The sequence below is a fragment of the Beauveria bassiana genome (assembly GCF_000280675.1).
Source record: "Beauveria bassiana ARSEF 2860 unplaced genomic scaffold BBA_S00011, whole genome shotgun sequence".
Taxonomy (NCBI): Eukaryota; Fungi; Ascomycota; class Sordariomycetes; order Hypocreales; family Cordycipitaceae; genus Beauveria; species Beauveria bassiana.
The window spans coordinates 554,373-574,535 of NW_007930846.1; the positions used below are offsets into that span (position 1 = coordinate 554,373).

The 20,163-nt window shown below is 54.4% G+C and overlaps 8 protein-coding genes across 8 annotated transcripts; 5 read left to right on the forward strand and 3 right to left on the reverse strand.

Moving 5' to 3' along the window:
* Positions 1 to 376: 376 nt before the first annotated feature.
* Positions 377 to 1,202, reverse strand: BBA_04809 (DUF431 domain-containing protein; the record flags this gene model as incomplete). Its single annotated transcript, XM_008599906.1, has 5 exons — positions 377 to 433; positions 481 to 599; positions 649 to 759; positions 810 to 827; positions 884 to 1,202. 5 exons carry the CDS (start codon positions 1,200 to 1,202, stop codon positions 377 to 379), a joined length of 624 nt encoding a protein of 207 aa, XP_008598128.1.
* A 610-nt stretch (positions 1,203 to 1,812) lies between these two features.
* BBA_04810 (KEX1 protein precursor) lies at positions 1,813 to 3,771 on the forward strand (the record flags this gene model as incomplete). The annotated part of the gene is made up of 3 exons (XM_008599907.1): positions 1,813 to 1,979; positions 2,049 to 2,409; positions 2,458 to 3,771. 3 exons carry the CDS (start codon positions 1,813 to 1,815, stop codon positions 3,769 to 3,771), a joined length of 1,842 nt encoding a protein of 613 aa, XP_008598129.1.
* A 387-nt stretch (positions 3,772 to 4,158) lies between these two features.
* BBA_04811 (anamorsin family protein) lies at positions 4,159 to 5,265 on the reverse strand (the record flags this gene model as incomplete). The annotated part of the gene is made up of 2 exons (XM_008599908.1): positions 4,159 to 4,466; positions 4,548 to 5,265. The coding sequence occupies 2 exons, from the start codon at positions 5,263 to 5,265 to the stop codon at positions 4,159 to 4,161; spliced, it is 1,026 nt and encodes a 341-aa protein (XP_008598130.1).
* Positions 5,266 to 6,490: 1,225 nt separating this feature from the next.
* Positions 6,491 to 8,241, forward strand: BBA_04812 (cellular nucleic acid-binding protein; the record flags this gene model as incomplete). Its single annotated transcript, XM_008599909.1, has 8 exons — positions 6,491 to 6,561; positions 6,674 to 6,733; positions 6,785 to 6,909; positions 6,957 to 7,502; positions 7,550 to 7,592; positions 7,644 to 7,720; positions 7,772 to 7,945; positions 7,997 to 8,241. The coding sequence occupies 8 exons, from the start codon at positions 6,491 to 6,493 to the stop codon at positions 8,239 to 8,241; spliced, it is 1,341 nt and encodes a 446-aa protein (XP_008598131.1).
* Positions 8,242 to 10,679: 2,438 nt separating this feature from the next.
* Positions 10,680 to 12,488, forward strand: BBA_04813 (bZIP transcription factor; the record flags this gene model as incomplete). Its single annotated transcript, XM_008599910.1, has 3 exons — positions 10,680 to 10,767; positions 10,998 to 12,117; positions 12,170 to 12,488. The coding sequence occupies 3 exons, from the start codon at positions 10,680 to 10,682 to the stop codon at positions 12,486 to 12,488; spliced, it is 1,527 nt and encodes a 508-aa protein (XP_008598132.1).
* Positions 12,489 to 13,803: 1,315 nt separating this feature from the next.
* On the forward strand, positions 13,804 to 15,434 carry BBA_04814 (kinetochore protein mis13; the record flags this gene model as incomplete). The annotated part of the gene is made up of 3 exons (XM_008599911.1): positions 13,804 to 14,671; positions 14,739 to 14,907; positions 14,969 to 15,434. The coding sequence occupies 3 exons, from the start codon at positions 13,804 to 13,806 to the stop codon at positions 15,432 to 15,434; spliced, it is 1,503 nt and encodes a 500-aa protein (XP_008598133.1).
* Positions 15,435 to 16,059: 625 nt separating this feature from the next.
* Positions 16,060 to 16,926, reverse strand: BBA_04815 (TPR repeat protein; the record flags this gene model as incomplete). Its single annotated transcript, XM_008599912.1, has 2 exons — positions 16,060 to 16,568; positions 16,665 to 16,926. 2 exons carry the CDS (start codon positions 16,924 to 16,926, stop codon positions 16,060 to 16,062), a joined length of 771 nt encoding a protein of 256 aa, XP_008598134.1.
* Positions 16,927 to 18,099: 1,173 nt separating this feature from the next.
* Positions 18,100 to 20,006, forward strand: BBA_04816 (WD domain-containing protein; the record flags this gene model as incomplete). Its single annotated transcript, XM_008599913.1, has 2 exons — positions 18,100 to 18,213; positions 18,288 to 20,006. The coding sequence occupies 2 exons, from the start codon at positions 18,100 to 18,102 to the stop codon at positions 20,004 to 20,006; spliced, it is 1,833 nt and encodes a 610-aa protein (XP_008598135.1).
* Between the last annotated feature and the right edge of the window lie 157 nt (positions 20,007 to 20,163).

Genomic DNA, 20,163 nt, shown 5'->3' on the forward strand with positions numbered 1-20,163 from the left:
TTTCACTGGATTCACGCTCAGCATAGCCGGCAATTAAGCAGCAGCAGTCAACTATCCACAAGCAACTGCCGTGATTCTCAGATGCCAAGACTAGATATACTTTTTGGACCGCCGTCGGATGTGTCACCACCCGAAGCAAGATGCCGCAGCCAGCCTCACTCTTGCGGCCCGGGCGGCAAGATCAAACGAGGAACAGCAGCTTGCCGACACCGATCAGTATCGTATAGTCAGCCCTCAAGGACCTATTGCGTATAGTTTGCGAAGTGGCGCAGGATGGTATGCTCGGTGTAAAGAGTGCTCACGTTTCACTGTCACGCAAACGCTGAAGCCCATGGTGTGTAAATAAGTTGTAGTTATTTGTATTTGACGGAATCAGCTAAATCAAATCATCTACTGCTTTATCAGCATCACTTTGTATCAGCTCCTTCATACCCTGCGGCCGTGTTAGCAATGATCTAAGTAGCTTGTGGGCTCAATTACCTCGGGCATGATGGGCTCCCCATCCGAGCCCTTGACGTATCGAAACGGCATCTCTGTGCTTTCATATTTGTTGAACTTTAGCTCGGGAAAGTCGAGGTAATCAATCTTGTCGAGAGCAACTGAACCGATTAGCTGACGCGGCACAGCCCAAACAGAAAGACGCCTCACCCTTGTCTTGAACCACGATTCTCGTCACACGAACGGCAGTATCAGTGGTCATCTGCTGAGGGCCCAAACGGCGTCCCTCAAAACCCTTCTTTCTAAGTTCAGAGGTGCGATCTACTGTTGTCAGTAATGCCATACACACGCAAAGGATGAAAACGCTGAACCTCTTGGCGGGTCATCGCCTGGGATATGTTAGCAAGTGCAAGGACATACGCTGTTTCTGGCTATGGAATCTCACCCAATATTCCACCAAACAGAAACACGTCAAAGTTGTCACCGTCCTCGGGAGACAAGTCCTTGGCGGCCGCAGGATCCAATAGGCAAACTCGGTTTCTGGTGTCCGCATAAAGCTCCTCCACACCGCGGTGCTCAGCCTTGAATGCAGGGCTGTTGGCTAGCGTGTCCGGAACCTTGAAGCCATCAGGCAAGCAAGACAGAATAAAATCGCTGTTTCTCTCATGGCTCTCCTTGGCGATGCACTTGTACTCGAGTTCTGACCAGGGACCAAGCTCGGGGTCGAGATGCTCGACGATGATGGTCTTTGCAGCTGAGGCCATCTTGTCTATGTGAAGGAGATCAGCTCCTGCGGCAAGTCTTAGCACCTTGCGCCGGAGTTTTGTTCTAGATAATCCTACTAGAATACTGATATTGGCGCTGTGAGTTGGACGATGCAAATCTGACCACACTAAAAAGAGACTTTGTGACTGGTGGAGCCCTGCACCGATCTTGATGAGGAACGTCACTGTCAGGGTGTCAGTGTTGATGTGACACCCTTGGTTGACATAGGACAAAGCTCAAGTCCAAATTCGATAAAATTCGACCCTTTTTCATTACATTTACCTGCCTCAATCTGAACGCCCACACTGCCCTCGTCACAAGAATAGATGCCAAAGTTGTAGTGCTTTAAGTGGGCGCAATGCTTGACCCCAGCTGAAGAAATGCCGCCCGAAACGGGTCTCAATAGCCACTTGTGTGGAGGACAATGCCACCTCGCCTCATTGGCAGGACTCAGCTGTCAGCGTCACGCCTCTACCATCACCATCATCACACGACATCTTCCCGCGCAATCGATAGCCGGGCTATTGTATCCAATTGTGCGCGATCATATCTATTTATTGCAAGATTCGCATAGCTTGCACTGACGCCGTCGTGATCGCCACGTGGGCGATGGCTTCCGTCGCTTCCATCCCGGGGCCTCGACGATGGCTGGCCGCAGCGGCGTTGACCCTTGGGCCACTGGCAGCCCTGGCGGACAAGCCAGCCGCCGCCGACTACTACGTTCACAACTTGCCTGGTGTCCCCGAAGACCAAATTCAGGTGAAGATGCATGCAGGGTGAGTCGCGCGCATGCCCAAGTCGTTGCCAAGCTCCGAAACAGACGCTGACGCAAGCTTCTGCCGCAGACACATCGAAATCAAGCCCGAAACAAACGGCAACCTCTTCTTTTGGCATTTCCAGAATAAACACATCGCAAACAAGCAAAGAACAATCATTTGGGTCAATGGCGGACCGGGCTGCAGCTCCGAAGACGGCGCGCTGATGGAAATCGGACCGTACCGAGTCAAAGATAAGGATACGCTCGTCGTAAATAATGGATCTTGGAACGAATTCGCCAACCTACTCTTTGTTGATAACCCTGTCGGGACGGGATTCAGCTATGCCAACACCGACAGTTATGTACACGAACTTACGGAGATGGCGAGCCAGTTTGTCGAATTTCTGGAAAAGTTCTTTGCCATCTTCCCCGAGTATAGCCACGACGATGTGAGTACTACGTCAGACACTAGGCCTTCATCAACTAACATCATCTAGATTTATATTGCTGGAGAGTCTTATGCTGGACAGTATATCCCCCACATTGCGCGAGCGATTCTCGATCGAAACAAGGATCAGTCGCATAAATGGAGTCTGCAAGGCATTCTGCTTGGAAATCCATGGATTTCGCCCAACGACCAGTATGATTCTTATCTGAAATTTGCCTTCGATAGGGGCTTGGTCGACAAGGACTCGGACACAGGCAAGCAGCTCAAAGCCATGGAGCGCACCTGTCACACCATGCTCGCTAGCGACCCTGGCAAGGTGGGCTACCCCGAGTGTGAGGATATCCTGACAGAACTTCTTTCGGTGACTAGAAAAGAGGGCGGCGGAGATCAAGAATGTATCAACATGTACGATGTCCGTCTTAGGGACTCATACCCGAGCTGCGGCATGAATTGGCCTCCGGACCTGAGTGCCGTCACGCCCTACCTGCGACGCAGCGACGTTGTCAGTGCATTGAACGTGAACCCCGAGAAAAAGTCTGGATGGTCAGAATGCAGCGGCGGTGTTAGCGGGGCTTTCCGTCCTAAAACCTCGAAGCCCTCGATCGACCTTATGCCGGGCATCCTGTCCGAGATTCCCGTCTTGATCTTCTCCGGCGCTGAAGATCTGATCTGCAATCATTTCGGCACAGAAGACCTAATTGAAAACCTGGAATGGAACGGCGGCAAGGGTTTCGAGGTGACTCCTGGCAACTGGGCCCCTCGTCGCAACTGGACCTTTGAGGGCACAGATGCTGGCTTCTGGCAAAACGCCCGCAACCTCACCTACGTTGTGTTCAACGACGCCTCACACATGGTTCCATTTGATTACCCCCGTCGCTCACGCGACATGCTTGACCGATTCATGGGCGTCGACATTAGCAGCATTGGCGGCGACCCCACCGACAGTCGCATCGATGGCGAAAAGGGTCTTGAGACTACCGTCGGCGGCTCTATGAACCCCAAGGAGAGCGAAGCGGCCGTCAAGCAGAAGCTCAAAGAGGCCAAGTGGGCCGCCTACCAGCGCTCCGGCGAGGTCGTCCTCGTCTTTGTTGTGCTCGGCGCCCTGGGCTTCGTCTTCTTTGTCTGGCGTCAGCGCCGCAAGGGCGCGGCGTACAGCGCCATTCGCTCCGAGGAGCCCATGGGCTCCAGCCGTCGCGTCGGCGTCGACGACATTGAGGCGCAGGAAGAGGGCATCGCTCTGCAGAGCAACATTCTGCCCACTGATAAGTACTCGGTAGGCGACGATAGCGATGACGAGGGCGGCAGACCAAGCAAAGACAGCGAGAGGGGCAAGCAGGTAAGCAAGCCCCATGATGAAAATTAAGCGCGTTGCTTTCATGTTAAGACGACATTCTTCTTGTGTGCTTTCTTGGATTGAGGTAAATTGGCACCGAGCAGGATACGGGAGGCTCAACACATTGCACGGGTCTGTAACATAGAATCAGAAACTGAAATCACGTTTATAAGTATAACAAAATATCAAGTAGATAATCTATCCCTCATTTCGCCATGCAACGCCCATCTTGTAGGGGACGTTCCAACATCCCCATGTATATAATAAAATCCATTTTGTGTCGATCCCATATCTTGTTTTCATCGGGCAAGACAATAAACCCGTTTAAATCCCAGAAGCCCAGTGTGGCATCAATGCAAGAAAACCCGCCGGTAGGTGGCAAAGAAAACGCCGATAAAATGCTAGTCATGTCGCCCTTTACAACTGCACGTCATTGTTGAGCAGGCGCACCTCCTCACCGGGCTTGAACGGCGGCAGGCCGATATAAGGGCAGCCGTCGCAGCGAAACGCGTCGCCGAGCGCGCAGTTGCCGCACGAGCCGACCTTGCCCTGGACGGTAAAGTCCACCTCGGCCAGGTCCTCGGCGGCGAGCTTGAAGCTGGCCAGCGTCTTCTCGGTCTCGGCGCGCTTGGCGGCGTCCTCGGCCTCGAGGCGCTCGGCGAGACCGCACGAGCAGTCCTTGCAGGCACGGCGGCGCTTGCCAGGCTTTGGCTGGCACTCGAGGGCTGTGTGACGTATCGTGGTCAGTAAATTTTGTGGGGAGGAGTGGGAATCCTGGATCGACCAGGGGGCGGTGGGCAACGTACGGATGTTGATGGGGCGCTTCAGGTCCTCTTCGGTCATGAGCGTCTCTTCGTCGATGATGTCGTCGTCGAGATCATCGCCAAAGTCGAAGCCGACGCCAGCAGGGACAGCGGGCTTGTTGGCGCCGCCGTTGCTGTTATGGCCGTTGAGAATGGTGCTGCCGACGGCGGGCGCCGGAGCCGGAGCCGCAGCGGGGGGCGCGTTCACTTTCTTCTTGCGAAAGCCGAGCTTCAGCGACACGGCGCCGTCGTTGTCGCCGTAGTCGGGCTTGGTGAAGCCGCCAGAACCACTGCCAACCAGGCCCGCGAGGACGGCCTCCTTGGCGAGCGGCGTGGCCTCGAGGTTCTCAGAAGCCCTCTCGGCGCGCAGCTGGCCTCGGGGTCTAAGTGAGTCGGCGACGGCGCCCACGACGGTGCGGTCCAACAGGCCGAGCGACTCGGTGAGCGTGGCAGTGGCGTCGGAAAGAACGAGGATCAGGTCGTACTGTGCACTGGGAAGCTTGACTACACCGGCGGACAGACGATCGAGCATCTGAAGATCGGTAATGGTGCGGTCATATTGTGTGAGGACGGTCGCGAGGGCGTCAGCGTGCGAGGCGAGGGACGGGGGGGCGAGTAGCAGAGCGCGCTGGCCACTCGAGGTCTTTGTGACAGCCTTGGTCGTGATGCCGCTGAAGACGGCGTCGTCGCTGGGGTCGATGGTGGCGATTAAGGGAGCCATGGTGTCGATGGTTGTCGTGCAGTGGCAAAGTAACGGAGCACGGCGTGGAGTGAAGGAGCCGAGGGGTGACAATGGGCTCTGTCGGGGTGCGAGCTTTGTCGTATTTGTCTTTGAAGGCGAGGGCTAGGGACGAGATATGGTAAATTCCGGGGGTCCCCTCTCGAGACGTGTATTTGTAAGGCTAACGAAAGAAATCGCAGCCGACCCAGAGATAGGTAGAGAGCCCAGCCCAGTCCAGTCCATGGTGGGATGGCGGGGTGTGCAATTTTTTTTCCGGCACTGTAGGCGGGGCGGGCATCTGGCAGGGACCGCACAGTGCAGATTGAGACCCTCACATGCTATTTTATTTACTGGGGCTATTGTTGGATTTCCGGACCCCCTCAACGGCAAGCGGTGCTTTGCGAGCCGGCCTCCGAAAGCGGCCCGGTCAGGGCCCTGCCAGCTGACCTATACCAGCGAGAGCATTACCAAGATGCGTGTGATTGTGCTTACTGTGTATTATAGCGCCGAAAGCATACAACGCTGACCTTGCGAGGATTTTTTTTCCATTCCATTACCTCACCTTTTATTGGTAGTGGAGGCGCTGCGGGCATGTCGTTTTGTGTTGGCGAGTCGTGTGCTCCGTGACCGCTTACCCTAAAAAGGGCACTGAAAAAAAATGTAGCCGATATCTTGACCCCGCCATGAAGAGAATCCGAAAGACGTGAGAAGGTGTACAGTTGAGCCTTTTCAAAGGTTCCTTGCAATCGATTATTGGTTTTTCTTCGAGTTAATGTTTTTAGGCTTCGTTTTCATTCGTTGTGGAAGGCCATGATAGACATTACCTAGCAGATTGGACAGTACAACCCAACTAATCACGAAGATCATCTCCCCCCCCAGGCACTTTACGTCAAGATGTTGGAGAGCGTGCGTAAGCTTCCTCAGATTTGTAGCTCAGTTACAAAATGCGAGATCAAATGCAAACAGCAGGTTGCGTCTTCCGGCCCAGCAGCTCCATTGCCAGCTGTGCCAGCTGTAGCCGTCTCTTGCCAGCTGCCAGCTGCGTTTGCTCATAACAATAAATCTTCACCTTCAGAAGTCTCACCTTCATCCTCCTCCTCCAGCCTTTGTGTTTAATCAAGAATCGATCCTTCAGTTGCCTAGATCTGTACCGTCTCTGCTCTCACAACCACTCGCATCACCACCTGACCTCATTTACCTATCAACCAGCCAAGTCACCCTCGAGATGTCGGGCTGGGACGACGGCCCTACCCAGGTTGAGAGCGGCAATGCCATTGGCCATGGTGGAGGCTATGGGTGCGTTCTCCTATCTTGCCATCTTGCCATCTTGCCATCTTGCCATCTTGCCATCTTGCCATCTTGCCATCTTGCCATCTTGCCATCTATCATCCATCTAACAAGACAATAGGTACGACGATCAAAATGGTCCACCTCGGGACGACAAATGTTTCTCCTGTGGAGAGGAAGGGTGAGTTCCACCCTCAAATTTCACACACCTTCTTCTCTGACGAATATCTAGTCATCGAAAGTTCGACTGCCCAAATGCCGCGCCAATGACATGCAGATATTGCAAGGAGCCGGGACATATGGCCAAAGAATGCCCAACAAAGCCGCCCATGAGCTGTGACAACTGCGGCGAAGAAGGTACGAGGCCAAAGCGTGTCCAACATTACACGAGCTAACATACGTAGGGCACTTGCGTAAGGATTGTACCAATGCAAGGAAGATCGACCGCAGCGGCGTCGCCGACATGGCTGCTGAGCTTGCTTGGGACATGATCAAACGTGCAGCGGCTGAGCAAGATGCCAACGATGCGAAGGAAGGCATTCAGGCATATGTGAAGGCCCTGAATGGCGGGATCACATTCCGCGAGCTCCAAGAGGCGTTTATTCACGACAAGATCAATATATGGCTCATTGCCACGGAGAGATCGTTGATCGAGATTTTCACCAACATGGATCTGCAAGGCAACATGGGTAAGAAGTATACAGTCACGTACAGGTTTTCGGAGAAGCCCCAGCGGCCCCGAGACATTGAGGGCTGGCCGAAAAGCGTCGATGAGATTCTGGCCCGCCTGGACGACGCAGGTGATGTCGTCGATACTGGAAAGCCCAAATGTACCAACTGTGACGAGCTTGGCCACATAGCCAAGCAGTGCACGCAAGAGAAGGTTGTCCGTGAAGCAAAGGGACTTTCTTGCTATAACTGCGGCGCGGATGGCCATAGAATCCGAGATTGTAAGTCAGACCACCTCACACAAACCGCCAAACACTAACAAACCAAGGCACCGAGCCTCGAAAGGATCGCTTTGCATGCAGAAACTGCGGGTATGATCATTAATATTCGTGATATGTGGCATGATGCTAATCACGTTGTAGCAAATCTGGCCACAAGTCTGTCGACTGCGAGGAAGAGCCGAACCTTGACAACGTTACGTGCCGCAAGTGTGAAGAGAGTAAGCAAGCACTTGAATACGAGTAGAACACAGTATACTGATCTGAATCAGCTGGGCACTTTGCAAAGGACTGCCCAAAGGGCGGCGGCCGTGGCTGCAGAAACTGCGGCCAAGAAGGTCACTTTGCGGCCGATTGTGACCAGCCTCCAAATCTAGACAATGTGCAGTGCCGCAATTGTGAGAAGACGGGCCACTTCAGCCGCGACTGCCCCGAGCCGAAAGACTGTAAGTTATCTACAATGACTTTGAGAACTCTGAAGCTAACATGCAGAATAGGGTCTAAAGTCAAGTGCTCTAACTGCCAGGAGTTTGGACATACCAAGGTTCGGTGCAAACAGCCGCCAGCTGAGCAATCTGAAAATGACTCTGGCGGCCATTTCGATGGCAACACAGGCGACTCGGGAGGGGGTGGATGGGACAATGGTGGTGGACAGCCAAAGGACAATGGCGGTGATGGGAGTTGGGACAATGGTGGTAATCAATCGCAGAACTATGGCGGCAGCGCCGCCGACGCCTGGTAGTTTACCGCGACCGCAATTGCGTTCGAGCCTCGAGAGAATTTGCTCCCGAATGCAAACGATGTGCAGTAGATAGTGGGCTGCAACATGGAAGGCAAGGAAGTAAGAGGGAACTGCATACAAGCTACATGGATGGAATAACTACGAGTGCTAGAACGATGGTTTGAAAGAATAGGCAATGAAAACTATTCAATGACCTATGGCCTCTTTGGTTCCTTGACAAAAGGCCAGGAACATTTTCTCTTAAATGTTGCTGCTCGCCGATTCTTGCCTTGCCATTTCCTGCTCATCAGGTCCCTCGGGCTTACGAGGCGTGCCATTGCTGGTGTTGGCAGTAAAGAGTTTTGGCTTCGAGAAGCTTGAGAGCTACCATCTCTTCTCCCTACGCAAATCGGAGCGAGGCGATTGCTTGGCTTGTGAGGCTATCAAACCAGAGAAATTTACACACAAAGAGCCAAGCAAGCCTACGAATACGCGGGTGGCCATGCAGCTCGGGGAGCCAAGGGCCAAGATTGGGCGCGCCAGAGATCGTCGCGCCATGGCGCTGAGGGATTGGCTTAGCGGGAAAAAAGGTCCCATCTACTGACGTCACCAGGCATTTGAACTGTTTGATGAGAAGAAATTAGTGCCGGAAATGGAAAGTCTGCGCCGAAAGGCAGGTAGGGACACAAAACGAAAGGGAATGGGAATGTCTGGTTAATCAAAGTTATCGGGCAACTTAGATCAAAACTTGGCTGGAGTTGCAGGGAGCGAATGGGAGGCGCGTGGACAGGGCGGGCGGTGTGGGAAGCCAATGTGGCTTATTATCGGCGCTAGGAATATTCGTATGGTTCTTTTCTTCAGGTTGTCCGTGTCACGATTCGCGCGTTTCCAGGCTGCCATGCACTTGAGATAACGTGGCCGTGATTGTTTGAATCGGTGCGAAGGCTTTATCGCACAAAAAAGCATCGCACAGAGAATCACCTGGCCGCGGACTTGATCGTGCTCGAGACACGGAGGAGGAATGATGAAGCGGCGGGCGGTCCAAAGGGAGACAGAAGGTGCTCAGCCAAGACCCAAGGGACATGACAAGATATTACAGGGAGTCGGCCCAGTGAAGGAGGGTGGGTCGGGTACGGTCATCGTCGGGCACTGTGCAGATGGTGCCGTGAAAGGGACGACTGTGGTGGTGCAAGTGCCAGCTGCAAGTGCAGCAACAATGAGAGGACAATGCGAGAGAGTGGAATGTTGATTACTGCGATTCCACGAGATTTTTCATGAGGCCTGTGATCAATTTATCACGTGCGCACATGGTGACCTCGCTGCATCTCAGTCTTATATGTACTAATGCTGGGGTGGCTGCGCCAGCCGCCATTTCACACTGGGTGTGTGGCGCTTTTAGGAGCAAACAGGCTGCGGAAACGTGTCTGCGATGCAAAGGCTAAATGTTGGTAGGATGGTTGAAAAAAGACGTAGAAAATTAGACAGAATAAAGCAGTATGAACATTTTCACTTGAAATCATGAACGAACACGTATATTTACTGGGAATTGTTTGTTTGTGGTTTCACCACTGTTGGGAGAAAATCATCGAGTCGGCATCTGGAAATGGCTGGTGCCCCCGCACAGTGTGGAAGTGGTTTGTCAGCCCAAGCGGCGCGAACAGAGTGGCAAGTCGCGCCATCGGTACATGAATTACAGGGTCTCTTGGCGGGTAATTTAGGTACTCGAAACATGTACCCAGGTACCCCCAGGATGCATGTACCGTGTGTGTGTGTGTGATCCTGCTGCAGACCCCCAGGACCCGCCCGCCATTTTTCTCTCTTTCGCTCGCCTTCTTCCCTCCGCCCTGCCTCACAACGTCATCTCTGACGTCTTCACCCCAGCCAAACCAACTCTCTTTTTTCGCTTCCAACCTCTGCACATCCGGAAGCCCCAAGCCAGCAGTGCCGCCCCCCCCCGTTGCGAATGCTCTGCACGACGCTCCTGTTCATGTGTACGATATTGATTTAAACGCTTGGTTTTTGTCTCTTCTCTTTTATCTCCCTTGAGGCGCGCGCTGGAGCTGCCTACCGTGAGCCATCTTTTTTCTGCTCCCTGTCTGCCTGGGGTTGATTTTTTTTCCGCGTGTCATCACCGTGACTTTGTGTCCTGGAAGATACGAGAAAAAACAACCACCACGAGAAAAAAAAGCTATCAAAAATTACTACCGAGTTAGCGTCTTACTAAAAACCTTCTACGCCGCATTCTGCGACGTGTGTGCGAGCCGCATCCGCTTGGCCTTTTTTAACTCTCTGTTCCGCTGCCTTTTGCAGTCCCCCTCTGACCTCATCAATCCGACGTCGTCCTTCTGCTCCCACGACAGCATTCTTTCGCCTCTGGTCAAGTTTCCAACCCTTCCCCACACACACCCTCCTCTTGTCCAAGCCCACAATATAATACATCATCGTCATCATTTTTCAACATGGGGACTTCAGCAACTGACGTCTCAACTCGAGTTGAGTCGAAGTCCCCTACTATACGCTCTAAGAACCCCTCGCCGCCGCGTCAAGGTCAGTAACGTCACCTACCTATTACTTCATTTGCTTCTTCCTTCGAGTTATTCCCTCTTCCCGCGCGTCTGCACCATATCGCAACGTCTTTGCCTCGACTATCGCAATGCGCCTAGCCATTCCGGTAACGACGTCATAATTTGCACTTCATAGCCTTGCGCTAAAACACAACCGCGACCGTCGCGACGTCCCCAGCCATCATCACTTATACTGACCCTCATCCACCACAGACGTCAAGTCCGACTCGACATCCAAACCCGACGCTGCGTCCAATGCTGCACTCGCGAAACCTCTCGCGCCCCCTCCTCGACCCGGTCAACAAGGAACCAACACTCCGGACTACTTTGCGCCCCAGCCCGGTGGCTCTCTCAGCCTGGAGCCCAATCCCTTCGAGCAGTCCTTCGGCGGCGGCGGCGGTCCTGAGACGCCCGGAGGTACTAAGTTGCCCTCGGTCGCTTCATTGACTTCGCCATCATCCCTCTTGCCCGGGACCGGTTCAACGCCCTTCAACTGGGGCGGAGGCTCTCTTCGCACCGGTCCTCTAAGCCCTGCCATGCTCTCCGGCCCCGCTACCGATTATTTTACTGAAGGTCACCTTCGCGGCGGCTTTCCCACTCCTAACGAATCTTCGTTACGGTCTGGTCTCACACCTGGTGGCAGTGGTTCTATGTTCCCGGCCCCGAGTCCCAACTCCCAAGCTCTTTTTGCCCAACTCGCCAGCGGCGGTGCCACACCCAACACGCTCGATTTTCACCGCACTGCTTTGAGTGCGGCCGCTAAACGTGAACAAATACAACAAAATCAATCACATAACCAACAACAACCCGTGCAACCCCAGCCACAAGCACCTGCACAGCTGCCACCTACAACGCAACCCCAAGATATGACCAACGGCAGTACAGTTAAGGTCGAGCCCAAGCCTGCCTCCGGTCCTTTTGATGGCCACGATAATGACGCTGCCAATGGCCTCTACATGCTTGCACAAGGCAGAAATGGACCTCAAGGCCCAAACCCTTCTGTCAACCAGGCTCAACCTGCCGCGGCTAGTGCCCCCAGGGTAAACGGAAACATGGTCAAGCATGTGCGCGGCGGTAGTGAGATCACCAATGGCTCTGAGGAAAACGACAACACCAAACCCGCACGGGGTAAGGGCAAGAAGGCTCAAGCCAACAATCGTAGAAAGGCCGAAGAAGCTCCCGCAAAGGCCCCGCCTGCCAAAAAGACCAAGGCTGTCGTTTCGCCCCCTAGCGAACCCTCTGACATGTCTGAAGATGACGATGACGGTGATTCAGCCGGCAGGACCAAGATGACGGATGAGGAGAAGCGCAAAAACTTTTTAGAACGCAATCGGTAAGTTACTACCCGTCTCATCACCACAGTCGCAGGTCTCTAACAGACATAGTGTCGCCGCGCTGAAATGTAGGCAACGCAAAAAGCAATGGCTTGCGAACCTACAGACCAAGGTTGAGATGTTTAGCTCGGAGAACGATGCGTTGACCGCACAGATCACGCAGCTTCGGGAGGAGGTGGTTAATCTTAAAACTCTCCTGCTTGCCCACAAGGACTGCCCTGTCACCCAGCAACAGGGTCTTCAGAGCAGCTACATGCAGCCGGTGATGGAGGCTTTTCCAAATCAGATGAATCCTTATGGTATGACCGGGCCTATGGCCAATCAGCAGCAGGTCATGGCCGGTCAAGGGATTCCCCGCCGTTTCTCTTAAGCTGAAACTGGTCAACAAGGTGCTGCTGCTCAGTTTTGATGAGTCCGAGGGTCGTTCTGCAAAGAGCACAACTGAGCCGTTCCAGCCAGGTCTGCAGTTACCCGATGTTATCTCACTACCATTCGACACATGACCATGACCAACTACATCAGTGGCGAACAAAGATCAGGAGCGACATCCTCATAATTCCCAACTACCATCAGCGGATCAACCAACATTGTCAAACAATATGGGGCAGTCCGAGCAGATGGGGCAGCGGAGTCATCCTAGCAGCTGGTTCCAGTTGATCTCGCAATCTGATCAACTTCCGCCATCATGGCACGGCTCCTCACCAAAATGTGGAATAGGTTTTCTGTTACCTTAAGACACGCCCGATTCAGCGGCCAGATGGCCAGTTCTCGGAACGCTCGCGATCCGGGATTCATTGATATCTAACAACCCGCCTATTATCTTTCTGCTACGCAGCTATTCACCCCTGTATTACATGTTACATGATGAAGAGACGGATGACTTTTTCTATTTTCATTTAGGATGCCTACACTGTCGGTCAAAGGCATGTATGGGGCAGCTTTATTTTCTGCTATTGATTGGCTTGCTTTATTGTTGGTGGCGATGCTGTTGTCGCAATCTTTCTTGCGCGCACACCATTGATTGGTTGTTTTATATCCTTTCACAGGCCAAAACAGGCCGTATCAAAAGGAGTTGGCCAGGTGGTTCAGGCCTCGGCGTTGGGAAACGTTTGTCTCGTGCCTTCGGGCAGCTGTAAAAGACGCTGGATGCAGTATACGAGTAGTAGCTAGGCAAAGTGCTATATTGAATAGAAGGTACTTATTTTGCATTCGAGCAGAAATGAACGTAACAGTATGACGGATAATAGACAAGCCTAGCCTTCTGTCGCTGGCTGTCTAGGCCGGTAGAGGGGCGCTACCTAGAACGGACTAGCGCGTCGAGTGGGAATCGTCGCCCACCTCCAAAGGTAAACAATAACGCCGCCGCCTGCCACCACCACCACCACCTCGAAGAGAAACTGTTTTGCGATTCATCGGCCGCCAAAGCAAAATTTATCAAACGGCCAGTCTCTGTATCGAATAATACCATTTGGTACAGCGCTGTTGCGGGACCCTCATCTATCTTGTGCGACTCTTGAGGTGGGCCGACTGGTACTTTTCATCGACACGCGCCGGGCCGGACGCGACGACGCCGGCCGAAGAAACTCTCGCAAACGAATTCGCAAAGCGCGTACAGAAGGGCGGTCAGCGCCCACCGGATCCCACATGCAGCTGTGATAACAATCGAACATTACATCTTTTTATCCATGACGACGCTTGTGGCTATTCGAACATCGCCGCTTGACTTGAGCATGAGCAACCAACCCGACCGCCGGACAGGCAAGCGTCTAGCGGGTGAGCAACAAACCGAGCATCGCGCAACAATGGTGTTGCTAACTAGAGAGGACGCAGCCGCGGATGATTTGGAAATTGACGATGACTTTGTATTTACGCGCAAACCAAAGAAGGCGAGGACAGACGAGGTAACGGCGACGGCGACGGCAGCGCCCGTGAGGCGATCGCCACGACACAAGCCCGCCGCCGCAGACAGCTCCAAAACCACGACAGCCACGACAACAAGATCATCATCATCATCACATAAGAAGGCGGGCGCGGCGTCATCGCCATCGCGCGATGCGGACCGCAGGAGGAGGGAAGCGAATGCCGGACGCGCCGCCAGTAGCCACGACCCTAGGATGGACAGGACGACTCGACGCGCGGACGCGGAGCGAGCCAATAAGAGCAGCTTCCAGTCACCGCCGCCGCGCGAAACGACGACGATTACGCTGCCGACGAGCGACACACCGGTGATGGCCCGCAACAAGGAGATGCGCAAAAAGGCCGCCGAGGGCGCCTCGCAGTCGTCGGCATCTTCATCAAATGGCAGCGGCAACGGGAGTAATCACCGGCGCAGCTCGCTGGGGACGCGCGGTCGGCGGGCGAGCTCGCTGATTGAGAGCGGGCAGACGGCGATTCCTCACCGCGATCTGGACGCGCAGGATTTCTACAAACACATCGCGTCGAACGGGCTGCTGGAGTCGATGCGCATGAAGCAGTTGCTGACGTGGTGCGGCGAGAGGGCGCTGCCGGAGAAGCCAAAGCAGGGCGTACCGAGCACGGATCCCTCGCTAGGAGGTGCGTTGACATACGAGGACGAATTTTTCTGGTGCGGGGGAAGACATTGCTAACTGGTTTGTGATAGCACGCGCGATCTTGGACGAATTGTTAAAAGAGTTTTCGACGAGACCAGAATTTACAAACTGGCTGGGGCGGGACGAGAGCGTGGCGCCGGCGACGAGGATACTGAAGCCGAATCCCAGAAACATAGAGCTCGATAAAAAGAGGGCTTCTCTAGAAGCGCGAATACAAAGGTGGGCAACTCTTCTCGGGAATAGAGGGACGTGAAACAGACGGCTAACATGGGATTTGCAGACTACAAGAAGAAAAGAGTGCGTGGCTGTCGATACAGAAACCGCCTCCCGACCAGCCTCAACTATTCCCTCCCGATGCCGCCTCGCAAGAAACGAGACCAAAACTCCCACCGCAACTCCCCGCCCTCGACCTGCTCGACGCCGATGAGGGCCGCATCCACCGCTACCTAGCCGCAGAGCTCGAGCCACTGGAAGGCGTGCGCGCGCGCGCGCGGTCACGCCTGCAGGCGATTCAGGCGACGCTCGAGTTTGAGGTCGACCACCTCGCCGACAGCGTGCACAAGCTGGAGCAGCGCGTGCGGGCGGGCGGGCGCCAAGCGGACGCGGTGCTGCGGCTGGCGGCCGCGCGGCTCAAGAGGCGCGAGGACAGGGAGCGACGGGGCGCGGGCACGCGTGAGATGCCCATGATGGAGGTCCTGAGAAGTCTGGGCAGCTTGCTGCCCGAAGGAGGCGGAGCCGGCTTGTAGGAGGCACGGCATCTCGAAGACGTTGGATGGAAGGGGTTGGTGTGAGTAACGAAGCTGGGCTGAGTTGGCTGTTTCTTTTCTTCGGTTCTTCTTTATATACCCATCTGGGAAGAAAACAACGGGCATGGGATTCAGCGTGGTGCATCTTTTCTTTTTTTTTTTTTTGAAACTTGAAATTTTGGGGGGGCGCATATTGATAAAGAGCATACATGGGCAAGGTGTTCTTTTTTTCTTCCTTTATTTGGGGGTGCAGCAAAGCACAGAAAAGGCCAGCTGTGAGGGTCGAATCTCTCTAGCCTGGAACGTGTGCATCTTGGCGTTTTTTTTTTCATGGAACAAGGGACATGTGTCAGGGGCATAGGTTCAGGTATTATGTGAATAGATGAAATAGCGGCGTATAAGGCGCTGCCTTGTTACTGAAGCCAGTTTTGCAAGAAACTCGAGTTATTGTGGCGATGCTCGTGAAGCCTTTTGCTATTCTTGACAAAGTTCAAGTAATTGTAATACATCTAATTCGTTTTTCTATACTAATATACAGAGCTTTCTTGTCCGTGAATCGTTTTGTTAAACTCAGACCAAGCCACATCTCTAGAATGAGAGCCAATGCACATGTTTCCCGCTCTGCTCACGCAAAGTCCGACTCCTTGAGCGCCGGCATAAACGCCATGCCTTTGCCATCACCGCCGTCGACACTCTTGTCCCTCACATGCGCGCGCAGCAGCCGCAGCACGTCGCTGTCGCGCCAGCGCTCCGGCACTGGCCTATACGCGGGTTTAAACGTGCCGACAGTCTGCGCCCACTCGCCCTGCCCCGGGCTGCGCTTCATCACGACGCCCTGCTCGACTTCCTTGGTGGTGGTGGTGCTGCTGCCGGCACTGCTGGCGGCGGCGGCGGCGGCTTCCTGCACCTCCTCGGCCGTGGCGGCACCAGCCGAGGCGGAAGACGTGGCAACGGAGGGGTTGGTGGACGAGGAGGGCTCGTGCTGCGTGGCCCAGTAGTAAATGTCCCAGTCGTTTTCGTCGAGGAAGAGGTCGTACTCGGTGAGCTGCGCGGGCGTCATGACGGGGAGGTGCTGTGCGGCAAAGGTGGACAGGACGAGGTCGGACTCGAGGATGCCGCGCTTGCGGGACTGGTCTGGTTCTCGTGAGTTAGAATCGGGAGTCTTGACGGTGACGGTGGCGAAGAGCAGTAGTGAGAGAGAGAGAGAGAGAGCAAAGAAGGATAACATACAGAGTAGCCGCGCACGCTTCGTGGTGTCCGTCTCGCCGACGCGTCGGAGAGGCTCGACGCGGAATTGTGCGCCGTGTAGCTCGCCGACGGCGAGCTCACCCGTGGGCTCCTCGTCGGGGCGCATGCGAGGCATCTTGACGCTGCCGTAGGCGTCGGACGGCGTGGCGTGCAAGCGCGGAGCGCAGGCGGACAGGGCGCGGCGCTGCTGCGAGCGCAGAAGGGCGCGGCGAGCCGCGGGGCGGACGACGGAGAGGGAGTTCATGGTTTTTTTTTTCTCTTCGACGGAGTGGGAGGAATTCTCGTCGAGATGTGGCGATGGAGGAGTGTTGGGAGGCGATGGGGATCGAAGAGCCGAGGACCGATGATGGGGTGGTGGCGGCCTGCAAGACCCGCTTTCGCCCGTGCCGGGCAAGTTCCGGTGTTAGTTGCGACGCTGAGCGTCTGTCTATTACGAAAGTGGTCACTAAAGGATTGAGGTAGTTGGCTATTATCAAGAAAGTGCTACTTATTGTATGTGTGTCGTAGTAACTATTCTCCTGCATCAACAACTTCCCAGCAGTGTGCTTTGCTATCGGTTTCGACCAGGCAACCAACACTATCGACACAGAAAATCAGCCTTGTCACGTATAACTTGTGCGCTCTTCATTTGCTAAAATTTTCTTTCGATGTCTTTACGGGAAAAGAAATGGGAATTCAAGGAATTTATGGACGAGATACTGCTTCTTGACAGGACGTGCGATATACCCGAATTGGGGAGTATCCACCAATCAACAATGGGCTTGCGTTTCGATGCTGACAGCCCGTAAAGGTGAGCTAGGAAATGATATATGACGAACATACTATCGATGGGAGCTGAAACATGTCGTGTAGGTGCTACAAATTTACAAGATATAACAAAACCCTCACCTCGGGCAGCACCTGTGCTGTACATACAGCGCATCGTAGACGACAACGTTTATCGCGCGACTAATCTCATATTCACGCAAGAGAAAGCTCTTTCTTCAAGAAACTGAGATTTGTCAGTAACAAGGGAGTTCCTTGCCCTGAAAAATGGTGACGTTGTTTGTCAAGACAGAGCCTTGACAAGCTCGTAGCACCAACAGCTACCTATGGATCCTGATATTCTGGTGCCTGCAGGCAGCAGCTTAGCAATCGTCTTAAATCAATGCAAACGCGCCCATACAAGTTCTGGAAAACACAAAATCTACTAGACGTCCTTGTCAAATGAAACTTACTTTTGTCAGATTGTTGTTCTCGGCTGACGACTCGGTCTTGGCTTAACTAATACCAAACTGTTGGACTGCTGAGACGTCACAATTGCCCCTCTTGGTCGTTGCCCCTCCAAGCTCACCCCACGTTCTCCAAACACGAACCACGAACCCCCTTGGACAGAGCCAAACAATTACAGCTTGTCTGTGAATTAGCACTGAGCAAGATGGCTTCGCCCACGATTATCATTAGCAAAATTCTTGCTGCGGCTCCTGCCACCACCCGTGGCCAGCCCACGCAGCTATCTACAGACAGCAAGGGCCAGCGCATAGCTTACGCGGTCAGTACCCAATAGCTGCCCCTGAGTTACCTGTGTGGAGGGGAAGCGTCGAATTGGCTCTAACATGGTTCTAGTCTGGAAAATCCATCTTTGTCCGATCCATCGACTCGCCCGACGATTGCAAGGAGTACACCGGCCACACCGCCGCCACGACCGTCGCCCGATTCTCCCCCAGCGGCTTCAAGATTGCCAGCGGCGACGCCGCGGGCATTCTGCGCGTATGGGAGCCCGAAAGCATTGACAAGGTGGGCAAGGAGTACGGCATCATCTCGGGCCGCCTCAACGACGTGGCGTGGGACGGCGAGTCGCAGCGCATCATTGCCGTCGGCGACGGCCGCGAGCAGTTCGGCCGCTGCATCACGGCCGACAGCGGCAACTCGGTCGGCGAGGTCATTGGTCACAGCAAGGCTGTCAACGCCGTCGCCGTCAAGAGCCAGCGACCCTTTCGCGCGGCCACCGTTGGCGACGACGGCAACATGGTCTTTTATCACGGCGCGCCGTACAAGTTCAATGCAAAGAGCACCCAGCACAAGGGCTTCGTCTTTGGTGCCGCGTACTCGCCCGACGGCAGCGCGCTGGTCACGGTCGGCGCGGATAAGCGTATCCAGCTATACGACGGCAAGACAGGCGAGCCTGGAAAGGAAATTGGCGAGGGTGGACACACTGGCTCCATCTTTGCCGTCTCGTGGTCGCAGGACGGCAGGAAGATTGCCACGGCGAGCGCAGATCAGAGCGTCAAGGTCTGGGATGTGGAGTCGGGCAAGGCCACTTCAAGCTGGAAGTTTGGCGACGGTGTCAGCGTTGGCGACCAGCAAGTCGGCGTTGTGATCCCGCATGGTCGTAGCGATGGCTTGATTATTAGCTTGAACTTGCGAGGCGAGCTTACATATCTGCAAGAAGGCAAGGATCAGGCTGTGAGAGTGATTCAGGGTCATGACAAAGGCATTACTACCTTGATCCGCACGTCGGACAGCCAAGGCACGGAGTTGTGGACGGGCAGCTTTGACGGCCGCATCTGCCACTGGGACATCAAGACTGGTACCGCTGCTGCTGTCGACGGCCAGTCCCACACAAATCAGGTTGCCCAGCTGGCTGGCGCTTCTGGCAAGGTATACAGTGCGGGTTGGGACGATACCTTGAGAACAGTAGACGAGGCTGCCAAGACGTTCCTCGGCGAGAGCGTTACCTTGCCTTCCCAGCCCAAAGGCGTTGCGGTGGCGGGTGGCATCATCTATGTTGCCACGACATCAGGTGTCGCTGCTTACAACAATGGAAAGTTGGTGGAAGAAACGTCTACTGCGTATACACCCGGCGCCATCGCAGCCACCACAGGCTTCGTTGCCGTCGGCGCGGACCAAAACTCGGTCAAGGTGTACAAGGCCGATTCCAGCGGCACGCTGCAAGAGGTCCAGAGCCTCGCCAACTCGACGGGCACCATTTCTTCGCTTGCCTTTTCTAAAGACGGTGCACACCTGGCCGCGGGCAACACCGTCGGCAAGATTTACGTATACAAAGTTGGCGGCTGGGAAGTCGTCGCCGACCGCTGGTCGGCGCACACGGCCCGCGTAACTTGCATCGCCTGGGACGACACGGGCGCGTACGCCGCCAGCGGCAGCCTGGACACCAACGTCTTTGTCTGGTGCCTGGACAGTAAAAACCAGGGCAAGCGCATCAAGGCGGCCAATGCCCACAAGGACGGCGTCAGCGGCGTGGCGTGGATCGAAGGCGGCAAGCTTGCGAGTGCCGGCAACGATGCAACCGTAAAGATTTGGGACGTGCAAAACTTGCCATGAAATATTTTCAGCATTTGAGAAAACAAAGCACATGAATAAAGATTAGGCAGCTAGCTTGAAAGTAAATGAAATCAGAAGTTGTACTCATGTCGGGGTATCAAGTTGACGCTTTGTTGCATCGAGTTATGTAGTCAGATACGTCATCAGAAGATGTGCC